The following is a 19,130-nucleotide window of genomic DNA, read 5'->3' as shown; positions in this document are numbered from 1 at the left end:
TTAGAAGCAGGACTGCCAACCTGCCTTTGCATTTATGGAGGAGACAGAGAGGGCAAATGCTGCAGAGGGGGGTGGCAGCACCTTCCAGCAGCAGGGGAAGGTCAGAGGACCTGCGACGTGGAAGCCAGGTGGCCCTGTTCCCATCACTTGTACCACAGCCTGTGTCCTGCTCCGCGGGGCCGTGCCCTTGGGGGACCTTGTCAGCTACCGGCAACTGGCCTTGGTTGAAGTCGCACTCAAAAGCCCTTTCTGGCATATTTGCAGATAGAGTTTTCAGACAGCCTGCTACGGTTACCCCTTGATTTACACACTCTTCCTGCCTTTGCACCTCGGATTAAGTATCTTATTAAAATAAATGTTCTATTAAAATACAGATGGCACGCGGAACCCAGGCTCCGGCCCAGACCTTCCCATTCTCATAAAGGAGAGGGAATTTCTATTCTAATTAGTAAGGACAACAGCCAAGAGACCTTTCAGCTTATCTGACGCCTGACAGGATAGAAGCCTCCCCTACCTAAGGCTCCATGGACCACACCCTCCCCCCAGCCGTCAGCTACGGCCTGGGGTTCAAAAGAAGCCCAGCTGCCCAAGAGACCTATCCAGTCCCTTCCTTACAAAATAACAAAAATGTGCTAAAATGTCATGGTTCACTATAATCTGAAGCCTTTTCATACACTTGGTAGGTCTCTCATACACCCGAGATACGGTACAGGCCGCTTCATAGAAGGTGAAAGGCAAGGGCAGAGAGGTCAAGGAACTTGGCCAGGGTCACCATGTAATAGGCAAAAGGACAAAAGCCTAGAATTTGGCATCAGGCTGGGGTTTGAATCTCAGCTCTCCCATACATGCTGAGTGACACTGGATGTGTCACTCCTGAACCTCCACTTTCTCCTCCGTGAAAAATGGAAATCACGATGAGCAGTGTTGCAGAGAATGAAACTAGTGAGTTTCAAGTGCCAGCACCATGGTGGAGCCATGCCCAGCGTGGAACTCAATACTAGTTCTCATCCCTGTCCCTGCTCGTGGGAATTTCTGAGTCTGTGTTCTATGGAACCCAGCCTCCCATCATTTCTGTTATTTTGTTTGGGGGTAAATAGGGAGGTAAGACAGGAGGAACATCTACAGACAAATGAACAGTGGCCATTCTCCAGCCCAGCTCCTACAGGGCACCCAGCCACACTGCCGGGACCCCTCATTTCCAGTCACAATGGACTTGCCCCAAACCAAGGAGACCCAAGGGCATGCCTGGCTAAGGCCCAACCCCCAGCCTGCATGTTTCATTAATTACACAGAGAGCTCCCCAGCCCTGAGCCTCCTGCGGCCCCCACTCTGTATCCACCCCCTCACAGCGAGGGCAGGTGACCCAGGGGCAGCCAGGTATGGGTGCTGGGGTGAGCGGGACAGCACCAGCCCCACATGCAGCCGGCAGCTGGCAGTGGAAATGCCAGGCGGGAAGGCAGACCCGGCCAACATTGCCAGAGCTTCTGACTTCTCCACAGAAGGCTGAAATACACATTAGTAACACGGAACCTTCCAATTCAAAAATACTGACTTAAAAGTGAAAAACATATGTGGGTCTAACAAGCCCCTGGAGAACAGGCCAGGCTTTGCGCTGTTCCCTGCTGCATCCGCAGGGCCTCCAGCAGAGTCTGGCACAGACTGGAGGCTTCTTGAAGACCCAAGGAGTCTGCAGGGGCCAGTTTCTGACTTCTGCCTCCGACCCAAAACCCCCAGGTGCCAGATGTCCCCGCTCTCTGCAGACAGGACAGGCTAGTTACGAAGCGCGTGACAGTGAAAAATGAGGGGAGGGGGGTCCTCCACCCTTCCCAGGGTCTGTCCTGTAAACCCAGTGAGAGCTGCACCTAGCTCGGGGGCTATTTTTGAGCCCTGAGAGTAAGCACTTATTTTCGGGGCGGGGGGGGCGGGGAGTGGATTTTTTTATTATTATTTTTAACGTTTAATTTTGTATCGGGGTGAAGCTGATGAACAATGTTGTGAAATTTTCAGGTGGACAGTGAAGGGACTCAGCCATACATATACATGTATCCACTCCCCAGTGGCTCAGCAGTAACGAATCAGCCTGCAATGTAGGAGACTCGAGATACGGGTTCAATCCCTGGGTCGGGAAGATTCCCCTGGAGGACGAAATGACAGCCCACTCCAGTATTCTTGCTGGGAAAATCCTATGGACAGAGGAGCCTGGTGGGCTACAGCCCATGGGGTCACAAAGAGTTGGACACAACTAGGCACCCCAGCACATTCTCCCCCATACTCCCCTCCATCCACATAATATTGCCACATAATATTGAGCAAAGTTCCACGTGCTATACAGTAAGTCCTTGCTGGTTATCCATTTAAAATATAGCAGTGTGTACATGTCCATCCCAAACTCCCTAACAATCCCTTACCTCCATCCTTCCCCCTGGTAACCACAAGTCTGTGCTTTGAGAGCAAGCCTTTATGACAAGTATTAGCCCAGCACCCTGACTGTACCACACACGTTCAGTGTGGTTGGTAAAGATCTTTACAACGAAGAAACAGAAAAGTGGTAAGGAAGGGAAGGATGGGGAGGGGGCGGCTCTGACCAACAACCAGCTCCCACCCCACCACCCCCCTTCAGAGAAGTGGCCCCGTAGGGTCAGCCCCCCCACAAAGGGCTCCGGGAAACACTTAGCCAGGGCTCCAGCCTTCATGAAACAGAGTGCTCATAACTGATAAGCTTAAAAGCAAGTGACAATTTTTCAACCCAGCCTTGCTCCAAGGGCAGGGAATAAACACAGCATGGGTTCCAGGTCCCCAGTGAACACGTCAGGAAGGAGAGGGGAAGGTGAAACCAGGCTCATTTGTCCCTAGAAACCAGTGCAGAGTCTGGCACCATCCACCATGGTCGAACTGGGGCTCCCTACTCAGAAATTCCAACTCATGACATGAGTTCCCTTTATCATGGCCAAGGCGACCCCAGGTACCACCCGGATGCAAGGCAATGGGCCAGCTCCATACTAATTACAACTGGACTGTGGAGGGGCCTGAGGGAGCCTGCTGGGGTGCTGGAAAGTGCTACATCTGACCCAGGTGGTGTCTACACAGGCGGATACATATGTGGCAATTCACTGAGTGATACCTTTAAGACTTGTACACTCACTATATGGATTTACACCTCAGTACATTCATAATAATAGCAGTAGCATGGAATAAGCACTTCTCAGAAGCTAGGCACTGCCTAAGTGCTTATCCTGGGTTCCAGATAATATAATAGTTAAGATCACAGCCTTTGGACTGTAGTAGAAGCCGGTTAAAATCCCCATTCCTCCACCTCTGATTCTGTCCCCAGCATGATCCTCAACCTCTGAGCCTCTGTCCCTCAGCAAGAAGACAACGATAATAACTGGTAGAATTGATAGACGCACACATAAGCCCTCAGCCCAGAGCCTCGCAAACAGTAAGCCTCAAAAGGTGCTGGCTTGTGACAACCATCCAGTCCTCAACGACCCGAGTGCTGTAGCATCCATTCTAACATACGAGAAATAGGCGCCCTTCCGGCCAACAGCGCTCCCTAAGCCACAAGCATGTCAGCACCACCTTCCCCATCTTCCCCAAAACCACGTACCACCTATTACTTCTCTTAACACTTCTCTTTAAATTGACTTGCAATTTTTTACTTAAACAAATTTACTTTTTAAAAACGTTATGTAAGTGTCATACGTAGAAAACCAGCATCACTTGCCAGAATCCTTTTTTTTTTAATAGCTATTAAAACAAAAAATACTCGTCCACCTGAAATCATCTTGCCTGCCTCCTTTACTTTTTATGGATTCCGGAGGCAAATAAACTCCATTTGTCGGGCTGGTGTGGGGCGGGGTGGGGACCAGGCTAGGGGAGGGGGGGCCTCATCTGCTTAAAATGACGGAGAAACTTCCTGAGCCCTTCAGCAGCCCCCGAGCGCACAGAAGTGATTCTCGTTGGTTTAACCAAGTGAGCCTGGCAAGCCCTCTATTTGGCAACATCCTGGTAACCAGCCATCTGTGCGCTACACGGGCTCCCAAGAGATAAAGCTACATTTCAAAAAAAATATGTATTTGCTAATGGCGACTGATTGCTAATTCAGATGCCCACTGGCCCCTCTTTGGCATGAATGAAGGGACCCCGCTTCTGCCGATCAGGTAGCAGCTCCAAGACCCAAAATCTAAGAACCCAGAGTCAGGACAGCCCTGGCGTCCCAGTCGCAGCTTCAGGATGAGCTGGACTCAGCCGGGACCCTCACATCTATGGGTCCCCGAACCACACAGAGGCAGGAAAGAGTCAGAGGAATGACATATGAAACACATACATGCAAGTAATCAGCTTCATTTCTCCCCAAAATCTCTTGTGGAAGGAAAGGTACAAGAGGCAAGGGGGGAAATCTCAGACAAGAAAGGAGCTCCCTGGTAGCCCAGTGGTTAAGGCTCCATGCTTCCACTGCAGAGGGTGCAGGTTCAATCCTTGGTCAGGGAAGTTCTGCATGCCATATGGTGTGGCAAAAAAAAAAAAAAAGGGAGAAAGAAAAGGGACATCTTAAAACCCATCTCAGAGAGCACTGCCATATTAAGAGGACTTCAAGGTAAGAAGCAGTGAACACATTTCGCGTGAGGTGTCAGTGAGTCTCATGAGCACCCACTCATTCATTCAGTAAATATTTACCAAGCGCTCCTTTTCTCAGCAATGATGTGAAAAAGGCAAATTCCTTGCTCTCAGACAACTCACCTTCTAGGGGAGGAGATAGTCAATAAATTGTTTATTACCCATACTAGATGGTATCAGTTAACGGTAAGTGCCATGGAGGAAATAAACCAGGGTGAAGCTGTAACGGCTGGAATGAGTTGCTTAGGTTGGATGGTCAGAGGAGTCCTTTTAGAGGAGATGATATCTGAGTTGAGAGCCCGGTGATGAGGAAGCACAGTCAGTGAAGTCACTGTAAATAGCATGTGTAAAGGGCCTGGGGTAGAAGCGAGCTTGGCATGTTCTAGAAACAGAGAGAAAGCCGTTGCAACTGAAGCACAGTGATCACAGTGAAGGAGGGGGAGCAAGGTCAGAGGTGAGTTCATAGAACCAGGGAGCGGATGTGGACCCAGCTTCAGATTTTAGATTTCATTTCAAGTGTAATGGAGGCACTTCCCTGTGGTCCAGTGGTTAAGGCTCCATGCTTCTAACACAGGGGGTGCAGGTTTGATCCCTGATCAAGAAACAAAGATCCCACATACTGCACAGCTCCAAAAATAAATAAAGCCATTTAAAAAAAAAAACTTAAAAAAATAAAATTTTAAAAATAAAGTATAATGGAAAGCCCATGGAGAGCTTCTTGCAGTAGACAGGCTTGACTGTATTTGAATTTTTTTGTATTGTTTTATATTTGAATTTTTAAAACTCCACTGTGGCCACCATCAGGAGAATAGGTGAGGGGGACAAGAAGTGAGGAAACCAATTAGGAGATTAAAATAATGGTTCAAAAGGAATCTAATACACTCATTTACGCCTCAAATTCTGTTCTTTAACTCCTCATACTTGCAATGAGGTTAAAAATGGGAAGCTGGTTAAAGGGAGAGGTTTGTTCTTTAAAGCAATGACAGCAACTGGCTCAAGCGTGAGACAAGAAAGGGTGAGTACCAGGTCCTTCCGCAGAGGGCAGGACCAAGCCACCTCCTAAGATGAGAACAAGTGGCCATCTGTTTCGGGGCCTGGGAGCAGACCAGCTCCTGCCTCGTGCCCGTTCCAGCCCCGGGACTCTGGGGCTCCAAGGCCAGGACTCCTGGATACTCCTCAGGCTCAGACTCCACGCAGCTCGAAGGGCTGTCACCAGCTCTCCCATGTGAGAACCCAGGTATCATCCATGACACCAGCCTTCAAACCCTAAGGACAAAGCAATCAGTGACTGCTAATATCACAGAAGCAGACAACTGGACAACCTCCACTACTGTATATGCGTGCTCACTTAGTCGTGTCTGACTCTCTGTGACCCCATGGATTGTAGCCCGCCAGGCTCCTCTGTCCATGGGATTCTCCAGGCAAGAATACTGGAGTGGGTTGCCATTTCCTTCTCCAGGGCATCTTCCCGACCCAGGGATCAAACCGACATCTCCTACATCTTTTGCACTGGCACGCGGATTCTTTACCACTGCGCTGCCTGGGAATCCTTCCACTAGCATAGTGTTAGTCTCTGAGTCATGTCCGACTCTGTGACCCCATGGACTGTAGCCCACCAAGTTTCTCTGTCCATGGGATTCTCCAGGCAAGAATACTGGAGTGGGTTGCCATTTCCTTCTCCAGGGGATCTTCACAAGCCAGGGATCAAAGCCAGGTCTCCTGCACTGCAAGCATATTTTTTACCATCTAAGCCACCAGGGAAGCCCAACTTCCACTAGCATAGTCTCACCAAAGAAAAGAAAAATCATACCCAAATCTACTGTAGCCTCTAAAACTAAATGCCACTCACACTTACATAGGGGACAGGAGAACATGTTAAATGACACCCAGAGACTCCATCCACAAAATCTTGATTGTGGGAAACTCCCCTAGGCAAGCAACCCAGTTTCTTCAATAAAGAAATTATAAGGAGGAAAGAAAAAAAAAGAGTTGTAGGAGAAAACTTACAATGAGACGTATCACTAATCACACTGGATTTTGTGACTCTTAACCCCAAAACACTTTAGAAAAAATTTTATCAGGCAAAAAAAAGAAATAATCATCTTTGACTGGGGGAATATGAGACAGTAAATGAACCATAAAATCTAAATAAAAAATAAAACTTTTAAGAGGCAATTAGGGAAATCTGAACACAGACTGAATGTGATATTAAGAAATTATTGTTAATTTAGGGGGTACGATCATTGCTAGTTTTTTCAGAAGAACTCTTATCTTTAAGATGCATGAAATATTTAAGAATGAAATGATATAAAGTCTGGGATTTACTTCAAAATAATCTTGCGGGGGAGTGAATTAGTAAATAAATGAAATAAGATTGGCCATGAATTAATAAAAGCTGAAACTGGGTATTGTATTAGACCATTCTCTCCAGTTTTGTGCATGCTTGAAAAGTTCCACAATAAAAAGCTGGGTTTTTTTTTAAGCCAAGGATAAGCTTTTTCTAATAACCTACACAGGATCAACCCTCTATACATTATGTCCCACCATGGAGGGATCAGATTCATTAGATTCACTGTTCTGCCCCACAAAGCATGCCATGAGTGACTTGCTGAATGATGAGTGAATTTATATTTTCCTCCTCGTAAACCCCATGGTGAGAGCTGTCCCAAAATAACTACCCCCGTAAGATGTGGATTTTTTTTTCATTTATGCTAACTGACCTCTCTCCAGAACATCACACCTGCAGCCACATGGACTTTACCCAACATTCAAGAAGGTAAATATTTTGATTATGTTCCCCTGTTTCGAACCAACTGCCAAAGATGCCCGTTGCCCCTGAGTCAATTCCTAGGCAGGTTGATAAGAAGTCCGGAGTCCCCAAGGAGGAGGAGGAGAAAGGAGTCTGAGGCTCTCAAGGAGGAGAAAAGGACAAAAATTTTTTTTACATTGTTTTGTCTTAATATAACAATGTCTTGCTCAAGGATATGTTTCTCCTTAATAAGAACCTTCTGACTAATCTTGTTATCTTAAAACTTGTATACTGTGGGAGTGGGTCTGGTAAGACCTTTCTATTGTTAGTTCTAATCTTGTTAATTTAAGATGTATGTTGTGGGAGTGGGTCTAATAAAAGTATATAAAGCCTTGCTAGGACTAGCAAGGGGGACACTCTCCATCCCCCTTCTGATGTCTATGTCAGAAGTTTCTCTGCCCCTTTTCATACTTTAATACTGCTATACAAAAGCTCTTGAGCGATGGAGCCTGGTCCCTGGTCCCAAAGCTGCATCTTCTTCTTCGGAGATCACGAAACTGACACTGTTCACCATAAGCTATCACCCTTCAGAGGGCACCGCCCCCCTCATCACCCACTTCTGTGATTACTGAAGCCATGCTCTCGGTCTTACCCTGCTCTGCCACATCTGTATGCTCTGAAAATCAGAGCGCTCTAAAGTAGCTCTCCAGGGACTTCCCTGGTGGTCCGGTGGCTAAGACTCTGTGCTTCCAATGCAAGGGGTCCGGGTTTGATCCCCAGTCAGGGAACGAGATCCCACATGAAGCAACTAAAAGATCTTGAATGCCGAAATTAAGACCCAGAGTGGCCAAAGAAAGAAAGAAAAGAAAGGAAAGGTGCTCTCCATTACAGGGATTTCCAAACTGCCATCACCAAGGAAGGTTTTGTTCAGGCACCTCCTTGGAACCACACTCAAATCCAATCCCCTCTCAAATACAACATTGTTTCCATAGGATCACAGATGCTACAATTCCTCGGAAGATGGTGGGAAAGAAGCAGGACCTCCAGGTTGTCCCAAAACTCCCACAGAGCCGTCAGACAAAGGCTGGTGAGCCCCACTCCCATTTCTCCAGGAGGCAAACTGAGGCTGGAGCTTCCAGTACAGTTCTCAGGACCTACCAAGAGTGTCTGGGAGTCTCCTGCTTCTGCGCCCGTATGGATTACCGATGTTGTAACCACTCTCCCTGGCATACCTCCCTCCCCGTCCCAAACAATATTTCCAAGTGGCCTGGGGAGGGCAGGAAGATGAAGGACCACTGGGCCATTACTACAAGACACACAGTACCTTACATCCCTCATGGCCAACAGCCAGGAGTGTTATCTGCATAGGGCTGTCAATTAGAGGTGCTGGGAAGATCGATGGGTGAATCAAGCCTTCTGGGATGGATGACAAGGGGACCTGAATCTGACCTGACCCTGGGATGAGAGGGGGAGGAAGAAGGAACTCACACATTTCACACTCAGCACGAAGCTTAGGAAGTGCATAAGAGAGGCTGGCAGCTGCAGCCTGCTCCAGGGCCCCCATGGCCAGCGCCTGCAGAGCAAGGGTCAATCGCGTGCACTGATTTCAGACACTCAGAGACAAAGAAACTCCAGATAACAAACAGCAAGGGAAGTAAAGGCCGTTCAGCACAAGCATGAAAGCAAGCCCTCTCTCTCCTTGGTAGGTTAAATCCATGGCCAGAGCCATCAGCATGGCAGGAGCAACAGAAGAGCAGGAAGAAGGCAGAGGCTGAGAGGGTCACTACTGTCTGCCTGCATTGCAGGGCAGAGCACAGAGCATCCAGGAGGAAACATAAGTACCAGGAGCCTGGGGCATCCTCACCTGGGCCAGTCTCTTCCTGTTCCCTGTCCAAGTTCTGCCCTGTGCCTCACTGCAGCCCCCCAACCCCAGACTCTCTCTGCTCAGGCCCACACCCGCCTGGCTGCCTTCTCAGTCCACGCTCGGCTGGTCTGGACCACTGGTGGGGCTGTCACCACCTGCCATCTTATTGTGGTTTCCAGGACACGGGCACAGAGAGAGGAGAATGGGAGTGATCTGCTCAAATCCCTCCATCCTCATGCAGTACTTCCTACCTTTCAGATGCACCATGACCCATATCACCTCCCTTGAGCCTTGCATGCCTTTTGTGGGGATGCAGAAACTGAGGCTCAGAGAGATGAACTCTATCATGTCACAGTCAAGAGAGGAGGGGGGACTAGAGCTTCTAGTCCTCTGTGCAGGACCTCTGCCACACTTCCACATTCAACACTCAGAGACAGGAGCTACTCTGAACTAGCTGCCATTCCATGGAGCATGCCTCCCTTCTCATCCCTCAAAACAGGTCCAGGTTGTCTTGGAACAGCCACCCCGTATCTTTCTGACTGTAGAGGTTGGGCTTGCTCATCTCCCTGTACGTATAAAATGTAGAAGGGCAGGGAATGGATAAGAATCAAAGTCTACGGGTTCTCCCAGACCTGGAGCCCTGAGCTTCCGAGTCCGGCTGGCAGCTTTTTCTGCTAGACAAGTGCGTCCTCAGCATCATTCATTCCTAGATCACCTGCAGAATTTGTGCCACATTCTACACCATCTGTACTATTTCTACTAAATAGATTCATTCTTGTGACTTGATTCTACTAACTTAAAGTGATGTTTCATATCACCACTGCAAGATAGAACATCAGTACCACTGGCCGTAACCAGGAGAGAATCCTAAAAATAAACCCTACAAAAACAACCTAAGTTGCAGGCAGGCACTGTTCCCCCACTTAAAGGCCCTGAGCCAGCGGTCTGCACTCTCTTTGTTATAAGTGGGAGATTAACAAGTGTATAAAAGGTGTTAAAGTCAGACTAGCACCAACCTGAAACTTGCCCCTTAAAGAAATCACAAGGATTAGCAGAGAACTGAAAAGGGAAGAACTTTCTCACTAGGTGACTCAATGCTATTTCATGCTTAACCACCTTCAGTTACTTCACTGGAGATTCATCCCGGGCTGTGGGAAACATCGAATTACATTGTAGGAAGGGGGAGGAGAGGGACGGAAGACAACCGGACCACAGGGGGCAACCCATGCCGGTTTCTCCAAGTGCTTCAGTTCACTGCCCACCACCTCCCCCAGGCACACCCAGCTTCTGGGTGAGCCCAGGGGCCGCCAGTCACCACCCAGGTATCTCTGGCTCCGTTGTCCTTGTCTGAGCCCTTGACCAACGCAGAATGCAGCACGAACTCTGACCGTCTCTGGAGATTAGAGTTCAGCAGAGCCACCAGAGCTTGCCCCAAAACCCACCCACCACATCTCTGTGGACAGTCAACTCTAACGACCCCCAGTTGCTGGCAGACTTTGGGCTCATGTACCCTATAGAGCACAGAGGCTCTGCCAGCCTGTGTGGCCAGTTCCCTGGGGTCTTGTGGGCTGGAGTCCAGGAAGCTGCCTCCAAAGGTCCTTTGCCCATCCCAAACCCCACATCTCTCACCCCCATAGATCCTCCAGCCTACCTCTGAAACAGCCTGGGAGAACGATTTTCAACATCCAGGAGCAAGCAGGAGAGTAAACCCAAGAATGGTGAAAGACAGAGAAACCCCAAAGACAGACACGGAGGCGGGGGTGGAGGTGATAGACAACCTCCAAACTTGCTCCTGGCCTGCCGTCATCGTGCGCGAAGCTAGCAGATCCCAACCTGGCCGGCACCTCGCGGGCTCAGCCAAGTTGCAGAGAAGCAAATGGCATCTCCAGCGCATTGGGCCACTCGGGTCGGGGCCTGAGCCAGGGACGGTCTCCCGGGTCGAATCAATGGTACCCGCGCTGCAGGCTTTGGGGAAGGACGCCGCGCTAGGCAAATTCGAGGAGTGGGGATGAAGGACTTGGTGCCCCTCTGTGGGGGATGGAGTCCGAGGGTCCTCCCGGCCGCCCTCACCCACCGTCCCCCCCCCCCCCACTCCCGATTCAGCCAGTGCCCAGCCTGGGCTTTTTCCCATAACAGCGAGTGTCCGGGGATAAGCTCCGAACTCGCTCGCCGACGGCGCCCGGAGTGGAGGCTCCCATCCAGCTCGGAGCTAAATGCTCTCTTGCAAAAGTCCACCCCAAAGAAAACGGGGATTGAGCCCGAAAGCGGCGGGAAGAGGGAGGTGGCGCCGCCAGGCGTTACCTTTTCTCTTTACTCTGCTTTCGGGATTTGTGCAGGAGTCCGATGAGCACCACGGCGGCGCGGATCCCAGCCTTTCGGCAATGCATCCTGCCCGCCGGCTGGGACATGGCGAGGCCGCCGGCGGTGCCCGGCCGCGCCCTCGCCCGCCCGCCGCGCGCCCCCGCCGGCCCGGCTCCGCGCGCTCCGCGACGCCCGCTCCCGGCCCCTGCGCCCGCGCCCGGGTCCCCGGCCGCTCGCCTCGCATGGGCCCCGCCCCGCCTAGGTGCACCCCGGGGGTCAGGTGACCGGGCGCTCACTTCCCGGCGACCTTCAGTGTCTCCTCGGGGCCCGCCGCGCGGCCGGTGCCCGCTCCCCCAGCGCGGGCATTTCCAAGGCTCGCTCGGGGCGCGGCCCGGACGGGCGGCTCCGGGACTCCGGCTCCGACTCGCCGCCCGCGCCCCGGACGCCGCCCCGGCCCCACCTCTCCGGCCCCGGCCCGGGGCGCCTCGGGTGCGGGCGGTAAGGGCGCCCCGGCCGCCCTAGAGGGACGGCGACCGGCTCGCGCTCAGCACTCGCGGGGCTCGGCGCCGGCGTTCGCCCTCTGCCCCGCGCCCTGGCCCCTTCCCGTCCTGCCGGGCGGCCGGGCCCCGGGGCTCCCTCGCCTCTCTCCTCGGTCCCCTCCTCTGCGCTCCGCGTCGCCCGCCCCCGCTGGCCCGGCCCCGGGCTCCCTCCCCAGGCAAAGGCGGCTGACGCGCTCTCCCAGCCCGGCCCGCCGGGATACTTCTCCGATGCTGTCACTGTCTTTAAAACAGAGGGAGAAAAAACATGCACCGAGAGGAAACCGCGCGTCCTCAGTCCAAGCGAAACTGCCTCCGCGCGCGGGCACCGCCGCGGGCCTCCCCCACCCGCGCCAGGAGGCCGGGCGGTTAGAAGCGCATCCCGCGCCCAGCGCGCGGCGCCCGCCCTCCCGCCCGGGGCTCCCTGGCGCTTTGACTCGACTAAATACTAACCCTCACCTTTCCCCAAATCTGGGAAGGGCTCGGCGTGCTGGGGCTGGAGGGATCTACTACAGAGTCAGCGTCTATGTGGGTTGGTTGGGCTCAGTCCCCCGGTTAACATTTGTTCTCCCGGCCCTGGGAGTTTGACACAACATAGGGTCCATGATGGATTTCCCGGCTGCTACACCCGCACCACGCTGTCCCAGGTTGCCAGGGAGATGCAAGTTGAGGGAGGGGGGACCCTATTCCACCAGCAGCCGGGGCCCCAGCACCAGCCGCATGCACCCTGCCTGCCTTCTTCCCACACCGCGTCCATGCTTCATCTTCCCTTCAGAACGCAAAGAGAAGGTCATGCCAGGCCGTGGGAAAAGGGCTCTGGCTGGGTCCCTACTGCGGGGCGCAGGGTGCTCCTAAGCCCCACTCATTCACTTCCATTTGCTGCCAGGAAGCCTCACCCCCTCTCAGCACCCCAACTCCCCCACCCCCTGCCTAACTACCCGGCTTGGCTTTTACTTCCACCACCACCCCCCACCACCCCCAGGGAAGGAAATGGGCAGAGGGCTGGAGGGAATTAAAACAAGCCTATTAGTCTATCTTGGGAAACAGCCCTGTTGGGGCCAAAGAGGTCCCACAGGCAATTTGCCTTGGGTTTTTTTGTTTGTTTTTTTTTTAATACAATCTGCTGTTCAAGCAAGCAGAGAAAAGCCAGACAGGAAAGGGACCTTGCTGGAGAGGGGACGGGGTGGTGAATGGTTCAAGGGCCTGTGGCCTCAACCCCACCTCTCCAGTAGGCACAGCTTCTTGCTGATTTGGAATAGGGGTAGGGCATGGAGCACCAGAGGGATGCCAAATTGTGCCTGGGTTATTTATGAAGCATCCATTAGCAATGGCCTCAGCCCCCCTGAGCCCGACTGAGGGGTGGGAGATCACAGATATAGCCATGGCCATCTATTTATAGCCAGAAAACAGTGCCCCAGGCCCCACCCCTGGGATTGCAGCTAGGCAGGCTGCAAGGACTACACAAGTGACCTGAGAATCAGTCTGGAAGAAGGATGGGGAAATGAGTGCGTCCTCAGTGGGCAAGAGAGCAGAGCCCCAGCACCAAGAGCCCAGGGCTTCTCCAGCCTTTGCCATTCACAGAATCTCTCCATAGCCAGGAGGGTGCTGGGGGCACTGGTTGTAGGTCTAGGCCAGCATGGGGTGTATTTTATCCACACACAGGGGTAGAGTACATCTCAGTGCAAAACCTGACCCCCCTCCCAGGTGGGTGAATATGAATGGCTCCCACCTTCGCCCCACTGCCTGGGAGGTATTTTAGGTCAAGTGCATCAGTGGGAAACAGGACACTGGGATGAAAGTGAAAAATCTTTCCACCGAGAGGTAACTTTATTCACGCCATTCTGGGGTTCCAGGCCCTCTCAACTCATCTACACCCTCAATGTTTCCAGCCCCAGTGTGGCTGAAAATACAAGGTTGTCCCCAAAAGACCTGATCTGATTGCTAGTGCCCTAAGATGCAGACATTTCCTGGGGATGGAGAGTCCTACCTTTTGCCCACACCCCACACAGGAAACACCAAAGCATTTGGAAACACCAAATCCATCAATAGCAGAGAAGATAATGGCCATTTGCTAGATGGGCCCATTCCACCAGTAATTGTGAAACAATTAGGATGCATCCAGTTTTGTGCAAGAAATTAGGGTAAGAGAAAGTCAACACCATCCTTGCTAAAACAAACAGGGCTAACACACATGAAACCACAAAACCATCCATTCCCGGCTGGTTTATCCACTGTGACCCAGCCGCTGTCCCCCCAAATTCAGGCCATTCGCATACCACCTTCACAATTTTTTGTCTTAATACCATACTACTCAGTTATTTACTTATTATTTTGCTTTAAGTCCACTCATTTCTTAACTAATTTTAAAAGAAAACATTATTACCACCCTAAAAGTGAAAATCTATTATCGCTTGTCATTCATCCCATAAAAACAAATACAAATTTATTAAATCCTAGCTCAATACCGTTACCTGGTGAAAGTTTGGCACCTGAAGCACCTTCATTAAAAGACAAGCGTTAGATGTTAGCTACACACTTGTGCGAAATGAAGACACTGTCCTTGAATAAATCACAAAGTTTGAAAGAGAATCAAAAGGGAACAATTTTTCAGATGGGTGACTCAAAGGCCCTCTAGGGCCACATCCATGGGGCACTTCAGGGTGGACCGAGGAGGCTGGACGCTTCCAGACTACAGGGAATGAGGTCAGTGAGGACAGAAGTGGTCAGAGAAGGGGTCTCCTCCTGGATCCCAAGTCATTTAGCAGCAGTTTATCGGTAGAGGTGTCCCAGCTCGCAGGACCTCCAAGGTCTGTTCCAGCCCTCCCCTCCTTCCAGTCCACAGTCCCTGAGAACAAAGTGCCAGGCAGCTGCCAGTCTGGGTCTCTGCCCCCGATCCAGGGAAACCCAAAGACTTCAGGGGCCCTGGGTGTGAGCTGGAGATGAGGAGGGGATGGGGGAGTTAATCATGAACAGAGGGCAGACAGCTGCACAGCCCCGTTCCTAAGGGGCCAGTGGGGTGAGGCAGACAGACACGCATGCTTGGTCCTGAAGAAAAGAGCCTTCTGTGCCCGGGAAGCCGCTCCAAGAGACACATCCGAGTGAAACGGGGACTCAGCCCCGCTGCCAGCGCCCAGGTCTGAGAGAGCCCAAAGCAAGCGCTCCCTCGGCTCCCCACCCCACCTCCACTACTCTCCAAAAGGATCGCAGCCCTTCTTGGCTAGGATCGTGGGTAGATGTGGGGCAACCGGGGCTGCGGAGCCACACGGGGTGGGGCCTTTTACGAAAACCAGCTATTTTTAGATGTCTTGCTTGTCCCGGTCTGCAGGGGACAGTGTGCCCAGCCATCACACCAACTTTGGAGCAATTCAAGAGTTAAAACCACACAATATTAGATCTACTCAGGACGGGTCAGCACCCCTCACGCTCTTATGCCTTTGAGGGTACACCACACACACACCAGCTCCAGCTCAGAGAAATCACTCAGAAGCCCCCCAACCCCACCCCCATGTCTCCTTTCTGCAGAGCACACACCTGGGCTTGCAAAGAACCAGACCGACATTCATTCGTGGCAGGTACGTCAGCGCCCCCTGCTGGACCACGTTACTATTGCGTCTCTGGGACATCACCAAATGAGCAGAAGAGGAGGGGGGAGGAGGGGCGGAGAGGAAGGGGAGAGGAAAAGGGGAGGGAAGGGAAACATTGGGAAGGTCATTTGAGGTGGGGAAGCAGTTGCTATTTTGAAAAGAGAGAGAGGGATGCAAGAGAGACCTTCGCCAACACGTTGACTCTCCTCCCAGCTCCTAACCTCCCGTCTCTCAGAACTCACAACCAGCCCCCCAAAGGGGTCCATCCCACAACAGGGTCCTTCGGTGACAGCAACAGGCCATGCCCAGGCTGGGCACAGGAGCCAAGTTTGGGAACCGCAGCTCAGCCTACCTCCCCGGAGCCACACACATCCTACCGAACGGAGGATCTGCCGAGAAACTGGCTCAGATTCTGGAAACGGATCTCAGTGACTTGTGTGGCATTTCCGAGCTCCAGGCAAAGGAAACCAAGCCCGAGGAAACCCACAGATCCCACTCAGCGGCAGGCATCCACCCCTTGGGCCACACATCATTTGGTATCCAGAGCCTGCAATGGAGGACGTCCATCAGAACTTTGCTGATTTCCTGTTCGGGAATTACAAAAGGGGGGTGGGGCGGTAGGCGGAAGAAGAAAGGAGTTTTTCATCTTTTTCTTGGGTTCCTGAAGGTATTTAAAATATTTCTTTTTGGTTTATTTAGGGAATTTTTTTAAGAGTGATCCTGGAACCCAGTTTATTTCTTGGTTGTGTTAGGTCTTAGTCACTCCGTTGTTGTGGCCGGGGCTCAGTAGTTGCCCTGTGGCAGGTGAGATCTTAGCTCCCTGGCCAGGGATCCAACCGTGTCCCCTGCACTGGAAGGCGGGACTCTCAACCACTGGACCACCAGGGACGCCCCTATTTATGGAATTTTGAATGGATGAATCTAAGCATGTCTATAGCATGACTATAATTTTTCCCACAGTAGAAACACTCGAAAGGATTCTTCCATGTGTGAAATTCCTGATGAACAGAAAGACGTAGACTTTGCATGGAGGCTGCCCAGGGTCATTCCAGAGAACTGGGAGCAGATGAGGCCGAGGGTGGGTGGCCTGCGGCACAGTCATCTCACACCCAGGGTCCCTGGTCAGTCCCCACCTCACTGATTAGCTAATCCTGCCAACTATTGCTACCACTGGAGCCACTTCCAACGCTAGGCTTTCTGGGCTGAGTGGAAAAGTGAAGAAAGCTGTCTTTCCATAATATTAGCAACATTGCTTAGCAACAACTTTCAAAGCAAGAACCGGCAGACTCTCCAAAAACCTATTCTGTTTGGCTCTACAAAGAACACAGTGGTTTCTTATACATGCATTATTTATATACTGTTCTGTATAGTCAGTAATGCCTTCTGTGCCCAGCTTCCTCGGGAGAGGACTTATAACACCTAAGTGAGAATTCCAGAGAAGAGAGCTTTGAGGAGCAAAACTCTTCTTTGTTTGCTTGCTTGCTTTTACTGTAGTGACCTTGGCTAGAAATTTCTGTAAGACGTCTTACATATTTTTGCCCACTTCAAATACAGGTTTAACAGAATCTTTTCTGGGTGACTCAGAGCCATCATTATCAATATCACCCACTGTACTTGAGCTAAAACTGTTATGAACAACAGGTCATTGAGATGAGGACCCACTTGTTTCTAGACTTAATGACTTCAATCAGCTGTGATGGAAAGATACCACAGTGAGGGAATAAAAACTAAAAGATCCTGCAGTTAGACAAACTGAGCTCAAATCCTGATTTCAGCTTTTACTGTCTTTGTGGTTGTGGGCTAGAAATTTAACCTATCTGAGCCTCAGTTTGATCATCTGTAAAATGGGAATAACAACAGTGTGTTGCTCCTAGGGTTCTTCCAAGGATTCAGTGAGCATGTGTGGTCCACCTAAAGACTTGTATGAAAACGTTCATGGTGGTTTTATTCAAAATAGACAGTCCATGGACCTTCCTGGTGGCCCAGTGTTTCGGACTCCATGCTCTCACTGCCGAGGGCCAGGTTCTATCCCTGGCAGGGGAATTAAGATCCCACAAGCCACAAGGCATGGTCCAAAAAAAAGAAAAAAAGAAAAAGTTCTTAGTAGGGGGAAAAGGTTAATAGTGTTTATCTCTAAAATTATGATGATTGTTATTGTTGTCTTTGCATTTTCTTCTATTTATAATTAAATGATCAGCTTTTATTACTACATGAGCTACATGTTCAGGTTAATAGCATTTACCTCTAGAATTATGATGACTTTATTATTGTCTATGCATTTTCTTCTATTTATAAATATAACTACATGTTAGTTTTAATAAGTTAACAGATGGATGTTATCATCAGTTCAAGGAGAATGCATGCTAAAGCACTTCACAGGTACTCTTCAAGTGGCCTTTCTCACTGTGCTATTTTGAGTCATGGCTCATAGTGACTGCTCCCTGGGAAACCAAATACAGGTGCTGTTGTTTAGTTACTCAGCTGTGTCCAACTCTTTTGCGACTGCATGGACTATGGCCCACCAGGATGCTCTGTCCATGGGATTTCCAATATTCCAAGAATATTGGAGTGGGTTGCCATTTCCTTCTCCAGAGGATCTTTCCAACCCAGGGATCGAACCAGCATCTCCTGCTTGGCAGGCGAATTCTTTTAGGGAAACCCTAAATACAGGTGTACCTGGAAGATATGGCAGGTTCAGTTCCAGACCAGTGCAATAAAGCAAGTATCACAAGAAAACGATCTGTACCAATTTTTTTGTTTTCTCCAGTGCATATAAAAGTTTTTAACACCATACTATAGTCTAAGTGTGCAATAGCATTGTGTGTAAAAAAAGTGCATATACTTTAATTAAAAATCACTTTATTGCTAAAAAATGCTAACTATCATCTGACAATGCAAGGTTGCCACAATTTTCAATTTTTTAAAAAATAAAATGCAATATCTAAAAAACACAAGAAAGCAAAGTGCCATAAAATGAGGTTGGCTTGTAACTGAGCTCATCAGATATGAGGGCAAGCATCGTGGGTACCAGCAAGCAGGTGAGTATTCACTTAACAGACACACAGATCTTACACATCCTGAACATAATACGATGAGGCCCCCAAGGTGGCTGTTCTTGTGCTCTCTGTACATTCCCTGCTCAGCCAGCCCCTGCTTCACCTACACCCTACTCATATGACCGACCTTCCTAACAGTAAATGCCTATATACACATCCTTGGCCCAGCTAACAATTGTACAATAGCTTATCAAAGGGGGTGATGGGCGTGCTCCTCTGCTGGTTTCCCTGGTAACTGATGAGCCAACCAGACACCAAGTCCCCCTCTTACTGCCATCCCGTCCTGCACTCATCTGATCACACAGGGAGGTGTCACTCCAGGACCTTGCTCCAAACATGTAGGACCCCCTTGTCTATTAAACTATCGATGTCTGTCTCTCTGACTCTGGGCTCCTTCCATCTCAAGGCTGGGCAAGTACAAGG

At 50.6% G+C, this 19,130-nt stretch overlaps 1 protein-coding gene across 10 annotated transcripts in view; it reads right to left on the bottom strand.

Moving 5' to 3' along the window:
* The window catches only part of RAP1GAP2 (RAP1 GTPase activating protein 2), a 213,128-nt gene that overhangs the window by 131,494 nt on the left and 62,504 nt on the right, over positions 1-19,130 (bottom strand). Inside the window, exon 1 of one of the 10 annotated variants that reach the window (XM_070478866.1) lies at positions 11,532-12,315. The exons of the other annotated variants lie outside the window; for them this stretch is intronic. Coding sequence (XP_070334967.1) covers positions 11,532-11,638 — 107 coding nt within the window. The 5' untranslated portion in view covers positions 11,639-12,315. Of the gene's footprint in view, positions 1-11,531; positions 12,316-19,130 lie in introns of those variants that run through there. 10 annotated transcript variants of the gene reach the window in all.

This window comes from Odocoileus virginianus, chromosome 17, assembly GCF_023699985.2.
Source record: "Odocoileus virginianus isolate 20LAN1187 ecotype Illinois chromosome 17, Ovbor_1.2, whole genome shotgun sequence".
In the NCBI taxonomy this organism is placed as follows: Eukaryota; Metazoa; Chordata; class Mammalia; order Artiodactyla; family Cervidae; genus Odocoileus; species Odocoileus virginianus.
The sequence above is the reverse complement of the archived record's forward strand: the minus strand, read 5'-3'. Positions and strand labels throughout refer to the sequence as shown.